Here is a 20,641-nt window from a genome sequence, read left to right on the forward strand (position 1 = left end):
GTTTTTGATTCCAGGCGTCCAGGGCTGGTTTGGAACATTCTTGTCCACCTTGGCTGGGGGTGGGGTGGGACCAGGCAGAGCTTCTCCTTAAGTGGGTGTTCGTTTTCTGGGTTTCCACCCCACTTCCTGTCCTTCAGTGCAGACGTGACTAATCTTATCCAGGCTTAGTTTGGCCCTCCAGGAAAATGAGGAAGTGGGCCAGGCTTTTGCTTGCCTCCAGGGAGTGCTGCAAATATGCAGAGAAAGCTAAGGGGGAAAGTGCTCTGTGAGGACACTGGGGGTGGCTGGGGTGCGGTCCCCGAGGGCGGTGGTGGACAGGCCACTCTGACTTGCCACCAGCTCACAGGAGGCCTGCACTGAGGACACTGGTAAGAAGGGTGAGTCTGGTCTTGACCTGCACACCGGCCCCCTTTCCTTCTCCTCCGTTTCCCCCCCAGCAACAAGCCCTACCATCATCTCTGGGATCCAGGGCTTTCTGCTCTCCCCACCTCCCTCTCCGTATCAAAATCCTTTCTTGGGAGAGGATCTGACAGACTTTGCATTGGAGGGTAAATAACTAATGACACTTACAGGGCTTGACTCTGGTGTGTGTGCGCACTTTAATGGGCAAGAGGCTGCGGGTGGAATTCAGGTGGGGGGATGGGGGAAGGGATCGAGGGTGGTGGTATTTTTCCCTGGGGGGATGTGTGTTCTAGGTGTCCTTTAAATCGTATCCTGTAGACCACTGGCTGCTCCCCGTCCTTCATCTAGGGTTCGCCCCCGTTTCCCCCGGCGCCGGGGAGCGGCACCCTTCTCCCCGCCCTTTCCCCTACACACACACACACACACACACACACACACACACACACACACTCTGACACTGCCCGGCTCTCGGCCTCCTCCTCTTGTCACTTCGCGACGGGGGGGCAAACTGAGTTTTGGAGATTAGGTGGGAGCTCGAGGTCACTGGGCTGGCCGCGGTCTCCCCTCGGCGCCCCCGCCCCGCGGAGCCCCGAACAGCCCCGGAGCAGGAGGCGTGGAAAGTTTTGGGGCGAGGATGTTGTGTAAAGGGCGGGCAGGGTGGGGCGCGGGCGGGCAGTGGGCGGCCGGCCTCCCGGAAGCGCCGCTATAAGGCTGGCGGGCTGGCCACACGGCCATCCCCCTCGGCCGCTCCTTCTCGCTTCGCTGCAGCCGCGGTGAGTCCTCGCTAGGCAGGGCAGCCCCCGTCCTTCGGGGCCGGCCCGCCCCGGGTTAGTCCGCCCGCATCCAGACTGGGGCCGGCAGGGAGAGGCGGGAGCGGCCGGGCCGGCCCCGGGCTAAGGCATCCGGTGGGGCGGCTCCCCACTGTGGCCCTTCTGCGGTTGGGAGAGTGTGTCCCGGGGTGTGTCCGTGCCGCAGTGTGTGGTCCTGTGAGGCTGTGTGTGTGTGTAGGGCTGGGTGTGCAGCCTCCACCCTCACTCACAACATATTCCCCAACTTTTCTTGGAACCCCTGGAAGACAGTTCTCAGCTGTGGTTCTTTGTTCCTTAGAATTCTTGAACCACCTCTGCTCTGGTCCTCTGTAGGGCACTCACCTCTTGGCCTTAGACTCTGCCCTCTCCCTCCTCTACAAGCCCTGGGCTGTCTCCTGACACTTAGTGGTTTGGCACGGGTAGTCAAAGGGAGTTGGGGGGTGTGGGTGAGTGAGAAAGCCCTGCTACCCAGGGCTCTGAGCAGCCTCTCTGCCCTCAGCTCTGAGCCCAGCCTTCAGCCATGGCGTGCCCCCTGGATCAGGCTATTGGCCTCCTGGTGACCATCTTCCACAAGTACTCCAGTCAGGAGGGTGACAAGAACACCCTGAGCAAGAGTGAACTGAAGGAGCTGATCCAGAAGGAGCTCACCATTGGCGCGGTGAGTGAGCCTCCCCAGGCCCCCTCTCCCCACCTCTCGCCCTTTAGAAGCAGGATTCGGAGAGGGTGAGGTGCCAGGTGCATGACTCAGGCTTACCCACATTCTGGGGCCCTAGACCATGTGCCTTACTGGACCACTGGTCCACACCCCTGAGGGGCTGGGGAAACTAGTAGCCTGGTATTCACTCCTCCTGAGTGAGGAACAGAGAAGTAAAGCCAAGTGAACCCAAAGTGGGCTTGGATCTTTGGTGACAAGTGAGCACAGAGCCATTTGTATGAGAGGGGGCTGCCTGGGAGGGGGAAAGGCAGAGAACCCAAGGTCTCAAAACCATTGAGTCTGGATTTCCCATTCTAACACGTTAGAAGCTGCAGGATGCTGAAATTGCAAAGCTGATGGACGACCTGGACCGGAACAAGGACCAGGTGGTGAACTTCCAAGAATATGTCACCTTCCTGGGGGCCTTGGCCATGATCTACAATGACATCCTCCGGGGCTGAAAATAAATTGGGAAGGTGGAGACACCCTCTAGCTGGCCTGTCTAGTGGTGGGTAATTGTACAATAAATTTTTTTTTTGGTTAAATCTATCCCTGTGTCCTGGCTTCCCAATGATTTCCGTTTCCTCCTCTGCTTGGTGCTACATCGCCACCAGAGGGTTTTCTCACAGTTACCTCTGGGAGTGACTCAGTGACTCACCAGGCCAGGGGAGCTGGTGGGAGGGTCCACAAAATGGCGGATGCACCCTAACAAAGCGGTTGTGAGCTCATTAAGTTGCCTTTATGTGAATTAGAAAAAGATGCCCACTCTGGGTGAAGCCATCTTAAGGAAAGGCTCAAGTGGTCCCCCGTGAAAGGGGTTCTGAGATGGGCTTGGAGAAGGAAATGGTGCTTGAGCCAGGCTGTGATGAGTCCAGAGTGTGGCAGAGATAGTCCAAGCAGGGTCTCTGAAGACAAAGACGTGTTTTTCCTCTGGGCGTGGTGAGAGGGGAAGGGCCAGAAGGGCCTTGGGGCGGGGCCGGTCCACTTTCTCACCACAGTGAAATGGGGGCAGAGAAGGCATATCTGGCATTCCCAGAGCCTGGCCGGGGAGTGTTCTGCTATTCTGTCGGAGACCACTGCGGACGGACGCTGTATGGTTGAGTTCGATTCTGCTGTCTATGCCCTGGTTGGTCAAAGGTGGGAGGCACGCTTTAAGAGTCCGTCCCTGCATTCAGGGACAGGGTCCTTTGTGCCAGGGGTGGTGGGCTGAGAAGCTGGCAGCTGTGCGAATACATGACTCATGGGGTGTTCATGAAAGGGGTGGGCTGAGGGTCCTCGGGGTGGAGTGGTGGGGTCTCCGGGGCTGGGCACCTGCGCCTTCAAGCCTTTCTGTCAATATTGAGCCAGCCCATCCCTACAGCCTCAGCAGAAAGAATCACCCCAGGTATTCCACCAGAGCCAAGCCTGGCTCTCAGCCTCCATCAGGGAAAATGACTAATTGTCTGAATTATTGTCTGAGTTCACTGTTTGCATTAGCGTTTTCAGGCAGGCGGGTAGGGGAAGCGGGTAAATTGTGTTTCAGGGCCATGGGGCAGTTCTGTCCCCTCCAGGCCTAGCGTATGCCAGGCAAGTTCCTCTGTAGGCTCTGGGGACGCCAGAGGGAGACCATATCCTCCTTCCCCTCTTACTCATCTCCCCACTTCCCAGGGGGCCCAACTCCGATGAATTGAGTCTTCTTCCTCCAGGGGGTGGGGGTGAGCCAACAGTCCCAAGAGGGCTGGAAGCCTCACCTCTTGGCGTCCCTCTAGTGGCCTCTCCTTCCCCGCAGGGACTAGGGACTGGCACAGCTGGGAACCAGGAAGGGACCCAGGTTGAGCTCCCGGTCTGCACAGCCGTGTCCAAGCCTTGGCTCTATCCGCCGTCCCAAAGATACCTTCCCGGCGTCGCGGCGGCCAGCATAGTGGGGCGTGGAGCGAGCGCCCTCGTGTGGACAGAGAGCAGGACGCCGCGGGGCCGTTGTGGTTGGTTTTCTCGAACCCCTAGGGAGGGGCCCGTGGCGGAGGGAGCCAAGGTGGAGCCCTTCCAGTGAAGAGGGAAACGCCACTTGGTGCTCTGGAAATGTCAGCCGGGGGATCTTTTGGCTCCCAGCAATTAACCCCCCAATAAAGCAACTCGCAACTCAGCCTTTACCTAAGACGCACGTGCCACGAGCAAGTCCATGAAAGGAAGGCGGTTTGCAAAGACAAACAATCTGAACCCTGTCCCCCGCCCCTCCCGCTTTCAGGGCCTAGAAGACCTTCGTACAAAGAGGGAGGAGGGGTCATTTCAGTGGCTGAAGACCTACTGCCCTGCCCAGGGAGGGGCTGCTCAGACAAGGCCTTCGGTCATACATCTGCAGGGAGCTCTGGTGGGTGGGCAGGCCGAGAGCTTTAGGAGAATCGGTAAACGTGCACAGTTCACCTGCTAAATAAACAGGCGTGTCCTTTAGCGGCTGCCTTTCCATAATAGTGGAGGGGAACAGGAACACGGCTTTAAAAGATAAACTCCCAAACATGTAGCAAATCTTTTGTTTGCTTTGAGGGTGTGGTCTTTAAGGCTTTTTTGAGGGATGGTGGGAGGAAGCAGTATTTACAAAGGAACATGGTGGGTGCTCTACTCAAAGGGTGGGACTGTGTGTGGAGGGGGCACAGACTGGTCACTTTTTATTGCATTTGCCTCCAGCTGATGTAATGGAAATGAGGCCTTTAGTTCACTCTGTGGAACAGGGGCCTGGGCTTAGGGCAGACGGAGACGTGCAGATGTGAGCTGGGGGCTTCACACCCTGTCCCTTTGCTGAGGCAGATCCAGGCCACTGGTGGAAGTGGCTCTGCGTTCCTCCATGCCCCTCGCTGAGGCTCCTTTTTCCCTCGCTGTGCATAAATGGGCATTAATCCTACAACCTAGTCAGCCTGACACCCAGGAAGCTGAAAGAGCAGCACCACAGCCCATGTCTGTAAGCTGGGGCGGGCCCCAGTGGGAGGGGTTTTGGACTGAGTCACAGTATGTAGCTCTTTGTTCTCTGCCAAGCATATCTGATACTGTCGGGAATAAAGCCACTGTACGTTTGTATAGCACTTTTATTTTTACAAGGCACTTTCATATCCATTCTTTGTGATGCTCAGAAGGTTTATGTGTAGTATATATTATTAACCCTGTTGAACAAGTGAAAAGACCAATAGAGGATTAAGTGCTTCCACCCAGGGCAAACTAAATTCAGAGCTGGGCCCTCTCCATTCCCTTTGCCAGTTCATTAGTGCTTATCACATCATGACATAGTTTGGCCATTTCTTCTTCATGTTTTTCTCTTAAATGTTTTAATCACATATTGAGAGTGTACAAAATGACTTATAGAAATAATCAGTGAGTCAGGGCTGCCTTGGCCTGGGTCTTATCTTGGGCTAGGTCTCATTCAAGGACCAGACATTCAAAGGCAAGTGACAAGGAAAGATGGTTTTTCACTACTTATAAAGAGGGAAAGGGAACCGGTTCTCCTCTCCTTCTGAAAGGGTCTCCTTGGGAATGTTGCGGTGCTAAATCCTAACACCACTCTCTGGAATGTAAATAAAATTTCTCTAGGAACCAGATACCTCCAGGAGTCTCCAGTTTTTAGGTCCTAGAGATCTCTAAATTCTGAGTCTTCATCCCTTTTGAAGTATAAATACCTAGAGAGGAGCTTTCAGGTCTCCTGAGCTCCTTGGGGCTTAACCTTGGGACCTACTGCAGGTGGTAAGCATTTGACTCTCTCTCTTTGGGAAACAAGAGAAGTTTTATTATCCTTTTGGATCAAGCAATTAACGACACAAATGGCTATGAGTCTAATCCTCAAGGCCTGTGAAGAGTCCCAGGAGGCTAGGGTTTGTACTGGGGCACTGAGAAATTCACTGACAAGTTTTATTTTCTTGCACTCAAATAACCAGTGTTAATAAACTAGGATGCCTTATTCCATAGCTTTCTAAAAAACTGTATAAATATAGTTCCACATACAAGACATGTGCATGATGTAATTGCGTTATAAACATGGAATCATGATATATATATATATATATTTCTCTCATTTTATGTTTTCTCAATTTAACAATATATCACGAAAATCCCTTCAAGTCAACTGGTAGAGGTCTAAATCCTTCTTTTTTTTTTTTTTTTTTTTTGCAATACGCGGGCGTCTCACTGCTGTGGCCTCTCCCGTTGAGGAGCACAGGCTCCGGACGCACAGGCTCAGCGGCCATGGCTCACAGGCCCAGCCGCTCCGCGGCATGTGGGATCCTCCCAGACTGGGGCACGAACCCGTCTCCCCTGCATCGGCAGGCGGACTCTCAACCACTGCGCCACCAGGGAAGCCCTAAATCCTTCTTTTTAATGGCTGTAGGTTATTCCACGGTACAGAAGCACCAAAATTTATCTGATCATTTCCTATTTCCCTAGTGGTGGGCATTTCCTACCCCCAACTTTTTCACTACAAGCAATAATAATATTGCTGAATAAACATCTCTGTATACACATTCTTAAGGACTGATGGTTTTATTTATTTAGGACAGAATCCCAGGAGTGAAACTGCTGGCTTGAAGGGCATATACATACTTAGTTTAAATAGCTATTGCTATATTACTTTCCACAACAGCAGTAACAATTCACACTTCCCATTAGTGGTAAATGATCCAGCATCCTGGACAGCCTTAGGCAGTATCGTTTGAAAAAGTTTTAGCCAGTCTGATAGGATCTAGTTGATTTTGAACTACAAGAGCTCTAGTGGGTTCTCAGAGGTAGCTTAGGGGCTTGCCCATGGTGGCGTGGTGGCTCAGACAGGACAGCTTCTGGCCACTTACCCTGTTTTAGCCAGAGTTCTGTATTTTTCGTGGACCAGCCTCCTGCATTATGTTTTCTTTTAAGAAAGGGTTCCAGGGAATGTTTAAAAGCCCTGCCTCTAAGCTATGGGTGTGCGGTGGGTATTGAAGGTTTTGAATAGAGTGGTGATTTGTTAAAGGCCTGGACTTCAAAGAGATCTGGACCCTGGGGAAGAGGCCAGGAAGCTGCTGGCCACTGCAGGTGGGACAGTGAGGATCTGACCTGGAGTGCAGTGGGGTGGCAGGAAGAGGGCAGGCAGGTGCCCAAAGATGAACAGGTAGGGTCTGCTGGATGTGTGGCGGGGGTGGAGTCGTAGAGGCTAGCAGGCCCCAGGTTGGCACCTGGGTGGGTGGCCAGGAGGCCTGTGATGGCACTCCTGGAGCAAACACCCCAGTCTTCCTGGCACTTTGGGACTTAACCTGCGGACCTAGTCCAGCTGGTGAGCAGGGACAGACCCAGAGGAGCCTGAAAAGGGAGATGGGTAAGGGGAGGTGGGGTGTGTGTAGGGTCAGCCACTGGCCATTGCTCAGTGGGATGCCCAAGCAGACCCTTTTCCCTGTCCTCTGAGTGCCCTGCCTGTGTCCTCCCAGAATCTAGGGGAGAGCAACCCAGCCCTCTGTCCAGAGGGAAGGGGAAAGGTGGGGAGGGTCCTGAGGCACCCCCTTACGCCTCTCTTCAAGAAGGCTACACTCACAGCATCAGAAGGTTCTCCTGCTTCCAGGTCAGTGTAGGGCTTTCAGGTGGGGAGACCTGCAGGATGCTCCCTCCGTGGAGGTCTCCCCCACCCACAGTTCTTCAAGCCTCCAAACGCTAAGTTGCCACACCCATCCCTTAGGACATCCCACTGCTCTTCTTATATAAGGTGTCCCAGCGTTTAGGCCCTTGGCGCTTTGGAAGCTAATGGAGCTTTCCTATGCCAGGCTCTGCCTGCTCTGGGGGTTCTGGGTTGGGGGGGCAGTTCTACACCTAGGAGTGGGGACGCTGATCAGAGTCCCAATCCCAGTTCTTTCTCTGCAGCGTGTGACAGCTGTGACCGATTTCCTGACAAATTACCTAGGAGCAAGCCTGCTTTTGACTTCCATGGGCTCTAGGTACTTTTGCCTCTGTGGAATTTTTCCTCCATAGGAAAATATTAAAAATATTTTGTGAATCAAGATGGTTTCATTATTATATATTCATATTATATATTCAGGTTTCTTGTACTTTTAAACGAAATGAAAATGTTTTCGGGGCCCTGGGTACAGTGCCTTCTGTGTATAATGGGTGCCCTGCACCCAGAGGCCAGCATCTCACCCAGAGAGTATTTTCATTACAAGAAAAAAATTGCCTAGGGACTTCCCTGGTGGTCCAGTGGTTAAAACTCTGCTCTCCCAGTGGAGGGGGCACTGATTCAATCCCTGATCGGGGAACTAAGATCCCCGCATGACAAAAGGCATGGGCAAAAAAACAAAAAGCCCAAGAAAAGATAGCCTTGTCTTTTTCTTTCTTTTGTGTGGTACACGGGTCTCTCACTGCCGTGGCCTCTCCCCTTGTGGAGCACAGGCTCCAGACGCGTCAGGCTCAGCGGCCATGGCTCACGGGCCCAGCCGCTCCGCGGCATATAGGGATCTTCCTAGACCGGGGCACGAACCTGTATTCCCTGCATCGGCAGATGGACTCTCAACCACTGCGCCACCGGGGAAACTCTGTCTCTTTCTCTCTTAAACAGCTTTGTTGAGGTGTTTCTCTGTGAGAAATTAGGCTCTCACAGAGACATCTGGCCTCCCATGTTCATTGCATCATTACACACAATAGCCAAGATCTGGAAACAATCTAAGGGACATTCAATGGATATATACTCAATGGAGTATTATTTCTTCATGAGAGAAAAGGAAACCCTGCCATTTGTGACAACATGGATGGACCCTGAGGGCATTATGTTAAGTGAGATGTCAGACAGAGAAAGACAAACCCAGTATGTTCTTACTCATATGTAGAATGTAGCAAAGTAGAATTCAGAGAAATAGAGAATAGAGTGGTGGTTACCAGGGGTTGGGGGTTGGGGGAAATGGGGAGATGTTAGGCAAAGGGTCAAAAGGATCTAAACTTAGAGTTGTGAGTTTAAGTTCTGGGGCTCTAATGTCTAGCATGATGATTATAGCTAACAATACTGTGTTATTAAGTACTTGAATGTTCTAAGAAAGTAGATCTTAAATGCTCTCACCACAAAAAAGAAAGGGTGACTATGTGAGGGCATGCAGGTGGTAGCTATGCTATGGCAGTCACCATTTTGCCATATAAACATTTATCAAACCAACACTTTGTACACCTTGAACATACACAATGTTATGAGTCAATTATGTCTCATAAAGCTGGGGAAAAAAACAAACCAAACCAAATAAAGCCAAAACACACACACAAACAAAAGCTTTATTGTGATATAATTCATGCATCATAAAATTGACCCTTTTAAAGTGTACAATCCAGTGGGGATTTGGAGGGGGGTTAAAATAACAGAAATTTATTCTTTCACAGTCCTGTAGGCCAGACGTCTGAAATCAAGGGGTTGTGGGTAGGGCCACACTCCCTCCAAAGGCTCTAGGGGAAAATTGGTTTGTTGTCCCTTTCGGCATCTGGTGGCTGCTGGCGTTGCTTGACTTGTGTCTGCACCACTTGTGTCTGCAGTCTTTGCCTCTGTGGTCGCACTGCCTCCTCTGTGTCAAATCTCTCCTGGCCTCACTTTTTTTTCCCAGTTGAAAAAAATTATAGCAAAATACAGGCATACCTTGGAGATAAGGCAGGTTTGGTTCCAGACCATCACAAAAAAGCGAATATAACAATAAAGTGAGTCACACAAATTTTTTGGTTTTCCAGTGCATGTAAAAGTTACGTTTGCACTATTAGTCTATTAGTATAGTATTATGCTTAAAAAATGTACATACCTTAATTTAAAAATACTTTATTGCTAAAAAATGCTAACCATCATCTGAGTCTTTGGCGAGTCATAATCGTTTTGCAAGCTTACCATCAAATATCACTGATCACAGATCACCATAACAAATATAATAATAATGGAAAAGTTTGAAATATTATGAGAAATACCAAGATGTGACACAGAGACATGATGTGAGCAAATGCTCTTGGAAAAATTGGGCCTATAGACTTGCTTGACACAGCGTGGCCACAAGTCTTCAGTCTGTAATAACCACGATATCTGTGAAGTGCAATAAAGTGAAGCCCAATAAAATGAGGTATGCTGTACACATAACATAAAATGAACCTTTGAAAAGTATACGTTCTGTGGTATTAAATACATTCACATTGTTGCACAGCCATCTCTACCGTCCATCTCCGTAGTTCTTTTCATCTTTTGTAAAATCGAAACTCTGTATCTATTAAAGAGTAATTCCCAATCCCCCCTCTTTCCCCAGCTCTGCTTTCTGCCTCTATGAATTTGACTAAGTGTTTTGTACAAGTGGAATCATGCAGTATTTGTACTTTTAGGACTGGCTTTATTTCACTTAGCATAATGTCCTCAGATTTCATCCATGTGGTAGCATCTGTCAGAATTTCCTTCCTTTTTAAGGCGGAATAATGTTCCATTATTTGAATATACCACATTTTGTTTATCTATTCCTTTGTTGCGGGACACTTGGGTTGCTAGTACATTTTAGCAATTGTGAATAATGCTGCTATGAACATGGGTGTACATATATCCGTTTGGGACTCTGCTTTCAATTCTTTATTCTTCCAGGTGTAGCAGAGGTAGCTCCTCTCCACCACCCCACTAGATGTCCTGGGGTGCTCTTTGGTTGTACAGTTGTCCTAGGGGTGCTATGGAAATCTGTTCTTTGAGTGTGTGAGTGTGTTTGAGTGTGTGTGTGTACAGCTGTGGCAGAGTGATGACTGTCACTGGCCAGGCATTCCTCGCTGGGTGGTCAGCTGGTAGGGTGCTTGGTGCAGAGAAGGAAGTTTTCACTCACAGGAAGACTTGAACCTTGGGTGCTGATGGTGTGAATACTGAAGGGTTAGCCAGCAGGGGCTAGGTTCCACCCCATCTCATGGAAGGCCCTTTGCATGGTTCCTTCCCTCAGCCCTGTTACCCAGCACCCCCTGGACAATGAATGGCTGACTCCCTGACAATTCTTTCAGTTCTGCTCTCCCCAGGTACCCACACTGCAGACTCCACTTTCCTTCTCTCATTTTTCCCTGGCTCCGCCAAGCTCCCTCCCACCATTTTCATTCCTTTACCCCAGAAACTCTGTTCTAACTGTACCTTAAATTCATAGCAACAGAAAAACCAGTTGAGCCAGGAAAACTCATTCTTAATGATTGTTATATGAGAGCAAAATATCAATACCTGTGTTTTGGTTTTTATTGTGCACATTATTAAAATATGGGGTTGAATACTTGTAGTCTATGTAAAAGTTTTCAGAATTTATAACATTAAAAACACTGGAATTATGTATTAAAATATTTCAAAAAATTAGAAACACATGACAAAGTGTCATATAAAAGCAAAAACTTCAAATATAAACATAAAGATGCATTATTCTTCCAATCTAAATTAGTAGGTAAAATTAATAAAATATTATTCAAAAAGTAAACCAAACACTATATAAATATAAAGAAAACTTAACTTGAAAAAAGGAAGATGAAATATCTTTAAAAAAACACAATCTTATTACTATGAACAATTATATGTGAATAAAATGGACAACTGAAAAAAAGTGGATAAATTTCTTGAAATGTACAATTTCCCAAGACTGAATCAGGAAGAAATAGAAAATGTGAACAGACTTATTTCCAGTAATTAAATTCAATCAGTAATTTTAAAACTCCCAACAAGCAAAAGTGTAGGACTGGATGGCTTCACAGGTGAATTCTACCAAACGTTTAAAAAAGAATCAGGGCTTCTCTGGTGGTGCAGTGATTAAGAGTCCGCCTGCTGATGCAGGGGACACAGGTTCGTGTCCCGGTCTGGGAAGATCCCACATGTCGCGGGGCGGCTGGGCCCGTGAGCCATGGCTGCTCAGCCTGTGTGTCTGGAGACTGTGCTCCGCAACGGGAGAGGCCACAGCAGTGAGAGGCCCACGTACTGCAAAAAAAAAATAATAATAATATTAAAAATAAAAAAATAAAAAAGAATTAACACTTATTCTTCTCAAACTATTCCAAAAATATTGAAGAATATGGAACACTTCTGAACTCATTCTATAAGGCCAGCATTGCTGATATGAAAACCAGATAAAGGCACCATAAAAAAAAGAAAATTATAGGCCAATATCACTGATGAGCAACATAGGTGCAAAAATCCTCAACAAAATATTAGCAAACTGAATTCAACAATACATTAAAAGATCATACACCATGATCAAGTGAGATTTATCCCAGGGATGCAAGGATGGTTCAATATCCACAAATCAGTCAACATGATTCACCATATTAATAAATGGAAGAATAAAAATGATATGTTCATCTCAATAGATGTAGGAAAAGCTTTTGACAGAATTCAACATATATTTATGATAAAACCCCAACAAAGTGGGTAATAAAGTCCCCTGCATTTGCAGGCAGATTCTTAACCACTGCGCCACCAGGGAAGTCCCTCTGATGACTTTTAGATAATACCACTGAACTAGGTAAGAAATTACAGAGCTCTAATGAAAAAGCTGATGGCTTCATAAAAATACTAACAAAAGATCAAGATCAGTAAACTAGACTGGATTCTGAATTCTTCTAGTTTCCTCAAATATTTGGCTCCAGCTCTCCAAACTAATGTTTCCACTTTTTCTCCCACTTTGACTTGGAATCATTGAGAACTAAAGTGGCCCTTTTCCTGAAGTCCTGCAAATGGAAACTGAACAACTTGATATAAGCTTAAGGGAGACCCCCGCAATAGCCCATGTTTAGACAATCTTTGTGCCTGCTGCTGTGTAAGCCACTCAGAAAGTTTACCTGAGTACCTGATGACATCACCAGAGATATTTCAAACTGCAAAAGATGCTTCAGCCCTGACATCTAGAAATCTTCGACTGGCAACTCTCAGGACTCAGAAAATTTGCTCCAATCATTAACCTTTATTTTTCTTTTTCTGCACAGAAATGCCTCTTTTTAAATACCTGATTGCTTGGACTCTAAAGCCCTAACCTTCAGAGCCCACCTGCATTACAGCCTCTTGAAATGAGTAACTGAACTGACCTACTGTCAGGACTAAGAGACCGGTTCAATGAGATATAAAGCAACTGATCAACTCAACTTCTGGTCTATGAAACTTCTTAAAAGAGATTTCAAAGGTGGGACTGGAGGGGAGCAAGATTTGCCCCCTAAAATGTATCTCTTTGGCATGAGGATTAGATTAGGATGATCATTTTTAAGAATCAGAAGTCTCAGGAAACCTCCTCCTTAGCTGCCTAAAGAATCTAGAATAGAGCTATCACCAGAGATTTGTGCAAAGAATATGGGCTAGGTGTGGTGGGGGAAGCTCCACTGGGCCTGGATATCAGAGTCCACTCTGTCGCTTTGTCTGCAAGGCCCAGCAAACATTTGTTTACCAAACATCTGCTTTTCCATCTCCTTGTGAAACGCCTTCCTCCTCGCTGAAGTCCCAAATCACTACCCCCGATTCCTCTTTTGTCTTTAGCTCAAGATGGTATTTAAGGTGCACGATTCACCTATTCTGGTGAGTTCCTCAGTTTTCTTGGGTTTCTCCTATGTATATATGTTATTAACTTTTCGTTTGATTTTTTTCCTGTTAACCTGTCTCATGTCAGTTTAATTTCTTAGACCAGCCAGAAGAACCTAGAAGGGCAGAGGAAAATTTCTTCCCCTCTGACAGAATAAACTAGTGATTGCTAAGGGAGGGAGATGGGGGGAGAATGAACGAAATAGGTGAGGGAGATTAAGAGGCACAAACTTCCAGTTATAAAATAAATAAGTCATGGGGATGTAACGTAGAGCATAGGGAATATAGTCAATAATATTGTAATAACTCTGTATGGTGACGGATGGTAATTAGACTAATTGTGGTGGTCATTTTGTAATGTATAGAAAAATTGAGTCACTATGTTGTACACCTGAAACTAATATAATACTAATATTTCAATTAAAAAATAGCACAATTTTAAAAAGCAATCATCATCAGTGGTGCCGTCCTTGAGCTGTGAATGTAATTTTGTGGACGGTTTGCCAGCTACTGAAAGCACTGTCATCTTCATGTAGATTGATAGGGGTGAGGGACAGCCGATTCCATCTTCTAATAACCTCATTTCTCGTTTAGTAACTTTGAGATGCTTTGGAATATTTTTCAGGGCCTGCGGTCTTTGTTGTTAATTGTAAGCCAGTTTCTATTTTAAAGATCATATGTTCAATTTGCTTTGCCTTCCTTAATTACTTCATTTATGAACAGGGATGACAACGCAGAGGAACTGGTATCAATTTCAGTACTGAAACGTCCAACACCCTTTGCTCAGGGATAATGAGAATTATTTTTTACTTTGTTGATTGCCACTTTCTGTCGCCTTTTGCAGATTATGGAGGTATAGAAGAATGCTTTCTAATAGCGTTAACATTTGTTTGATTTGAAATTTTAATGTAACCTATAGGTTACATTATGTACCTCTCAAATTCTTAGGTACATCTCAATACATAAATGGTTAAGAGTTCAGGTTTTGAAAAATACTGAATTAATGCTGCTATATGGACAAAAATGCTAATATTTTGGTACCTAAAAGTTACACAATATACCAGAATACGGAAATATAGAAAACAGGCATTGTAATCACTTATTCTTTAAAACAAGTGAGCAAGCAAATTCCCAACCAAGCGGGAAGCTCCTCTGCCTGCCCTCACTCTCTCAGCGGGAGGGGAAGACTAGGTTTGCCTCCAGGAATGAGTCAAAACTATTTTTAATGCATCCCCCTTCCCCCGCAAAAAGAAGATACAAGCATTTCTACTTTCTTTTCTTAAAAAAAATATATATTTATTTATTTCAGCTGCTCTGGGTCTTAGTTGCAGCATGCGGGATGTGGGATGTGGGATCTAGTTCCCTGACTAGGAATGAACCCGGGCCCCCTGCATTGGGAGCGCAGAGTCTTAGCCACTGGACCACTGGGGAAGTCCCCATTTCTACTTTCTTACCGAATTTTCCTACAAGTGTATAATTTCCATTTTAATGACGACACACTGTTCCTTCCTGCTGATGTTCAACATTTGGTAATGTTCCTTAATTTTGGACATTTAGATGGTTTCTGGGTGTCCTTTCCTCCTCCCAGCTGCAGGTCACCTGTGGTAACTATATTACTAAATACAGTTTTTAGCTTGTGAGTTACTCTCAAGAGTGCGGAATTATTACCAGATCAGAATCAGTTCCGGGGCTCTCGCCCAGCCCTGGCTTGTGATTTTATGTTCTGAGAAGCGTCCTTGTTCATAGCTCAGAGCCACGGTGTTAGTTTAGGAATACACAAAAGTATGATCCAAAACTTGATCAGGAAATTGCTGAGTTTGGTGAGTAAAAACTTCTCTAAGAAACTGGGAAGAGCCTTAAAAAAAAGTATGTGTGTGTGTTTGCCCTGAATTTTGGGGAAAAAATCCACCTCCTTCCTTTTCTGACCTCCTATTTGAGGTCAGAGTATGGATGGGAGCGGGGGCGAGGGGAGGAGGAGGCTGGGAATGATGGAGCCCAGGGGATCAGGCTGTGCCAGGGTCTGGAACCTGGAAGGCTTCCCTTTTCACCACGTGGCAGGAAGGCTCTGACCAGCCCTGTGACTGTCCAATCACCAGTCCTTTGATGCCCCCTGCTGACCATTCAGTCCCCACTCAGTGTGGTCCTGCCTAGGAGAGATGCCTGAGAGCCTGGGGTGGTGAGATTTTGCCAAGGGATTGCCTGGGAAAATCTGATGGCCAGATGTTTGGACCAGAAGCCAGACCCTTCTGCTCCTCTTTAGGGTTGAGTCACACAGCCCTGTTAATGCGCAGCCCCACAGTGTAAGGAAAAATTGAGTTAGACCCAGTTTGTCCAACATTGCTGTCAAATTTGTCTTTCTGGCAAATAAAGCTGGTTCAGTAGCTTAAAATCCTATATTGACCTCTGCTATGGACTGAATGTTTGTTTCCCCCAAATTCATATGTTAGTCCGCAATATGATGGTATTGATATTTGGAGGTTGGGGCCTCTGGGAAATAATTGGGTTTGGATGAAGTCATGGGAGTCGAGCCCTCAGGATGGGATTGGTGCCCTTGTAAGGACACCCTCTGCTGGTAGAAAGGAGCACTGCACACATGCTGGACACTTGCCTTGGTCTGATCTTGCCACGTCCATTCCATGATTTGTTCGTGCAATTTCTTCTGTCTCCTGGGAAACCCACTTCAGGTTCAAATGTCACCTCCTTTGTGATATCTCAGGTCCCTACTCTTATCTCCCACAGCAGCCCCTACACACCTCTATACTAGTCCTATTACATAGTAGTATTGATACGAACATCTGTTTACAAGCCTGTCCCCCTCTGCTTCTCCTTCCTTCCATCCCTTCTCCTGATACTCACACTGGGAGCTACTCAGAGTGAGGGACCGTGTCATCCTCATCTTTATTTTATTTTTTATTTTTAAAAATTTGTTTATTTATTTATTTATTTTTGGCTGCATTGGGTCTTCATTCCTGCACACCATCTCTCTCTCGTTGTGGTGAGCGGGGGCTACACTTCATTGTCGTGTGTGAGCTTCTCATTGTGGTGGCTCCTCTTGTTGTGGAGCACAGGCTCTAGGCATGCAGGCTTCAGTAGTTGTGGTACTCTGGCTCAGTAGTTGTGGCTCACAGGCTCAGTAGTTGTGACTCACGGGCTTAGTTGCTCTGCAGCATGTGGGATCTTCCCAGACCAGGGCTCGAACTCACATCCTCTTCACTGGCAGGCAGATTCACCACTACGCCACCAGGGAAGTCCCCTCATCTTTATTTAGCACAGGGTCTGCCACATAATAGGTGTCCCATAAATCTTTGTTGCATGGATGAACACACTTCCACACTGTGGAAGGTTGTGGGATAAAGGGCTAGGGGTGGGGACCTGCAGAAGAATTTTTTATGTAGGACTCGGATCCGCACAAATCCTGGAGCTGGAGGACACGTTCAGCTCTGAGGCAGGGGGAGGGAAGCATTGATTATTTGAGATCAAGCCCAACATGTGGGTTCCGCGTCTGTACATGGCAAGCAGAGGGTATTCATGAGTCACCAGCTCAGGAATACGGCAAGGGCTCAGTCCTGCTGCTCAGGGGTGCTGGGGAAGTTAATAGTCTCGGTCAGGCTTCAGAGGCAGTAATAGGCCTTTGACCAGACCAAGACCCTGAAGGTGCTAAACTGCCGGACTATGTGTAAGTCAGTAGAAACGACCTAGCAAGCCCGAGAACCGACAGATAAGAGAGGGAGTAAGTCACGAAGCTTCCTGGGCCTTGGGAATCTGGCCACTTCCCAGGATCAGCGAACATTTGGAGACGTACGACTGGAGAGCAAAGCATTTCTGATAACAGCCAGAGCTGCATATTTGCGCATAAGCTGGTGATTATCAGCTTGTGGCTTGGCGTTAAAAGGACTCCTTTGAGCAGTACTCTGAAGTCTCACCTGTGGGGTGGACACACCGCTTGGGACCTTCCAACTGGGACTCCGGACTGCCGTTTCAGGGACTTGCCAGCGCTGCTTGGATCCGGATGTAGGTGTTTCCCCAATTTGGTGATTGTATATACATTTATTTCTTACCATTTTGCTTATCTTTGTGCTACAATTTATAATTAACCTAATAAACTTTATCTCTTAATTAAGTGTAATTAAGTGGTTATCTTGCTGATGAATCCTTTGAACTTAAACCCGAGAGTTAGTCTCTCGGCAAGACAGGGGGTGGTGGGGAGACACAGCTGTGGGTGGACACAGACCCAGAATTCCACTCTCACGTGAACTCCGGCAGGGCACGAGGAACCCTGGATGTGTTCATTGCTGTGTCTCTCATTCCCAGCACCTTGCGGGGCATAGAGCAGGTGCTTTGCGAAACACAACCAGCGTAGAGAATGCACAGCACTCAGTGAAGCGCAGACGGAAACAGATCTCTATTCTCTCCAAATACTCTCCAATAAACCTGCTTTCTACCATTACTCTTCTCTATCCTTGGATGAAATCTTGCAGGTCCTACAGCCTTTCTAGTCACTCAGCTCTTGATTTCCAGGAAATTAAAAGTTCAGTCCAAAGTCTCTTATCCCAGTGAAAGTGCCCGGCCTGCCCCTTGGGGGCCTGGATGTCGGCCTGCCTCTTTACTGGTCCCACCGGCCCTTTCACCCTCCTTCCCTGCTCACCGTGTCTCCTCTGGCCCTTCTCGGGGGCAGAGTCGGGAGAGACAAGGGGTCATCATCTGGCCTTGGAGTCCTCACGGGCGGGGGTTCAAATGTTGACTGTCTCGGGGGGGAGGTAATTTTGTGGGTTCATCAGAGCGCCCCCCTTCAGCTGATCCTTTACAGCATCCCACCTCCACTCTGCCCTGACTTCCAGCGGACGTCTCCAAGCAGACTCTCCATTGGGGTCCCTCTGTCCTGGAGGTCGGCCCCTTTGGTGGGGTCCACATCTAGCCACAGGACCTTGACAATTGCCCCGCCACTGGGGGGAGGGTAACCTCATCCCTTCACAGGCATCTTTTCATACCTGCTTTGGGGCAGCCAGCCTCTTCCCTTGAGAGTTTAAGTGTCCACAGGACACGGCCCATGTCCTGAGTGGTTCTCACTTGGGTTAAGGTGAAGGCCAAGCGCCTTGCCCTCTACCTCTTTGGGGGATGTGGTGGGAAACCGATAGCAGCCCTGCCAACGCCCTGCTTCCCTCCTGTCTCTGACCAACCCCGGCCTCTTCTGATAGGTAAAGACATTGTGTTTCTGGTTCACCTCCTTCCTAGAAAGTCCTCCATAGCTGGTCAAGAGCCTCTCTTTAGAATGTGTAGAAACTTAACCCTTTGTCCTCAGCATTGGGGCCACAGTAAAAAAGGATTCAGTTGAAAACGTTCTTTTTTGAACATCCTGTTAGGTCGGGGCTGTCGGACGACAATCAGTATCAAGGCCTAAAAGAACAAAGAACATTATTTGGGCTCTTAAGAATTGCAGTTTGGGAGACACAGATCTAGGTCAACCAGAAACAGTGTTCTGAGGAAGAGACAGTCAGGGGCTCACAAGGACGAAAGCCACAAGGCTGTCCTCTGACACAAGGAAGGAAATATTTGTTGTTAAGGGATAGGCTGTCATGAGTCATTTTAGGGTAAGGGTCTGATAAGTGTCTTGAGGTCTGGAACATTGGGCAGATGTTCTAGATGTCTTTGTGAAGACAGCGAGTGGTCAAAAGGTCCGCTTATATCTGGGTTGAGACACGCATATGTCTCACTTCCTCAGTGGCCTACCGGCTCCATTTTAGGGAGCTCTTTTAGCAACACCGACTCCAGGGTTTGTGGGGTGAATAAAGGGGGCTTCCTGGGTGAGCCATGAAGAGGCAGGAGAGCAGCCATGGGGGGCCCAGCTCGGGATCCCCAGAGCAGACTTGGACTGGAACGCTGGCTCTCTCATTTCTTGGTTGTGTGCTTTTGGGAAAGCTATGTATTCTCTCTACAGTTGGCTCGTCCCTAAAATAGGGATCATTATAGAATCCACCATATACAGGGTTAGGATGAATGAGATGATGTAGACTCGAGTTTGGCTGCAGGAGAGCCTTCACTCTGGTCGTAATATCGCTTGGGGGTTATTGTTCCTCAGAGGCCAGGGGCGGCTGTACCAGCAGGGTGGGGTAGGGTCTGACCTCAGGCTTGGCTGGAAGCAGCAGGAGGGGAACGGGAGGGAGGTGGGAGACGGGGAGTGAGGAATTCAGTGCAGAGTGGAAGCCAGTTTCTGGCTCCTGGGTTGAGCAGCTGTCGGAGGAGAAAGCCAGAGACGATCCCCCTCCCCAGGCACCCCCCACCCCCACCTCCTGCCGTCCCTCAGCCCCCCAGCTGAGTTGCTGGCAACCTGCACTGTCAGACTTCTCACTCCCTCTGCGGGGAGGACGAGCTCAGTCCTGAGCTTGGTCCCTGGAGAGTAGCCCTGGTGGGCGGGAGAGAGGGTCCTGTGCCTTCTCCCCTCCCCCTCCTCTCTGCAGGTCCAGGTTCTCCCCTCCCCCTCCTCTCTGCAGTGTCAGCCCCTCCTCCCTGGCTGACCTGCCCCAGGACCTGGGCCTTGGCCCAGACAGCTGACTCATAAGTTCTCCCAGTTCTCTGGCAAACAATTCCACAGCCTCCCCTCTCTGGTCTTGGAAATGGAAACTCTTCTTCATGGAGCCAGTGAAGGAAACCAGCTGCACAGAGCTGGCGAGTCAAACTGCACCAGATGACTGGTGAGAAAGGGCTCAGTAAGGTCAGATGCCCTGCGAAGGCCTGTGGAGGCCAGTCAGCCCTTGGTGTCCTTGCAGCGTTCATTTTCATGCACACAGGTCTGACCACTATCTCTTCCCCTTTTGAGGAACTTTCCTTCCCCACTTTCATTTCATTCTGGTGGTGCTCCCAATTACACTGCCTTACTCCTGCGTGCCCCAGTGTGGGCGTATGAGTGCAGGCAGGCCGGTTTGACATCCCTGTCCGCTGACGTTGTGGGTCCCGGCCAGCCTGCTGTGCTCAGCCCCTCCTGGACCTGGAAGAGCGGAGGCACCTGACGGATGGTGGTCAACCAGCCATCCTGACCTGGCTGCAGTGTGGCTCTGCATACATGAGCGATACAGCAAGATGGGGCTCGTAGCCAAGGAGAAATTGTGCCTGGAGCCTGGAGGTTGGATCTAGGTGAGGTGGTTTCCTGAAGGCCGGTTTTGAAACCATGTCAGGCTGGAGTTTCAGTATGACAAGGTTGAGAGCCTGAGGGGGAATTAGAAAACTGTTCAGAGAACACCTTGCAGCCTGACATCC

General features: G+C 48.3%; 1 protein-coding gene across 3 annotated transcripts; it reads left to right on the forward strand.

Annotated features, from left to right (window-relative positions):
• The first annotated feature begins 178 nt into the window (after positions 1-178).
• LOC114899099 (protein S100-A6) lies at positions 179-2,454 on the forward strand. Of its 3 annotated transcripts, none has more exons than XM_029229521.1 (3): positions 179-377; positions 1,711-1,869; positions 2,232-2,454. In XM_029229521.1, exons 2-3 carry the CDS (start codon positions 1,732-1,734, stop codon positions 2,364-2,366), a joined length of 273 nt encoding a protein of 90 aa, XP_029085354.1. In that variant the 5' UTR covers positions 179-377; positions 1,711-1,731; the 3' UTR covers positions 2,367-2,454. The 3 variants fall into 3 exon arrangements, with proteins under 3 accessions (XP_029085354.1, XP_029085355.1, XP_029085353.1); XM_029229522.1 differs by having other exon boundaries at positions 298-368; XM_029229520.1 differs by lacking the exon at positions 179-377 and adding an exon at positions 1,037-1,175.
• Positions 2,455-20,641: the final 18,187 nt, after the last annotated feature.

Source organism: Monodon monoceros, unplaced genomic scaffold (assembly GCF_005190385.1).
Source record: "Monodon monoceros isolate NGI ecotype Baffin Bay Population unplaced genomic scaffold, NGI_Narwhal_1 Super_Scaffold_18, whole genome shotgun sequence".
Classification (NCBI taxonomy): domain Eukaryota; kingdom Metazoa; phylum Chordata; class Mammalia; order Artiodactyla; family Monodontidae; genus Monodon; species Monodon monoceros.

Excerpts from the sequence above, each read along its gene's own strand:
- LOC114899099 (XM_029229521.1), top strand. The coding sequence starts at position 1,732 with ATGGCGTGCCCCCTGGATCAGGCTATTGGCCTCCTGGTGACCATCTTC. Across the intron at positions 1,870-2,231 it reads AGGAGCTCACCATTGGCGCG|AAGCTGCAGGATGCTGAAAT; the intron begins GTGAGTGAGCCT and ends CTAACACGTTAG.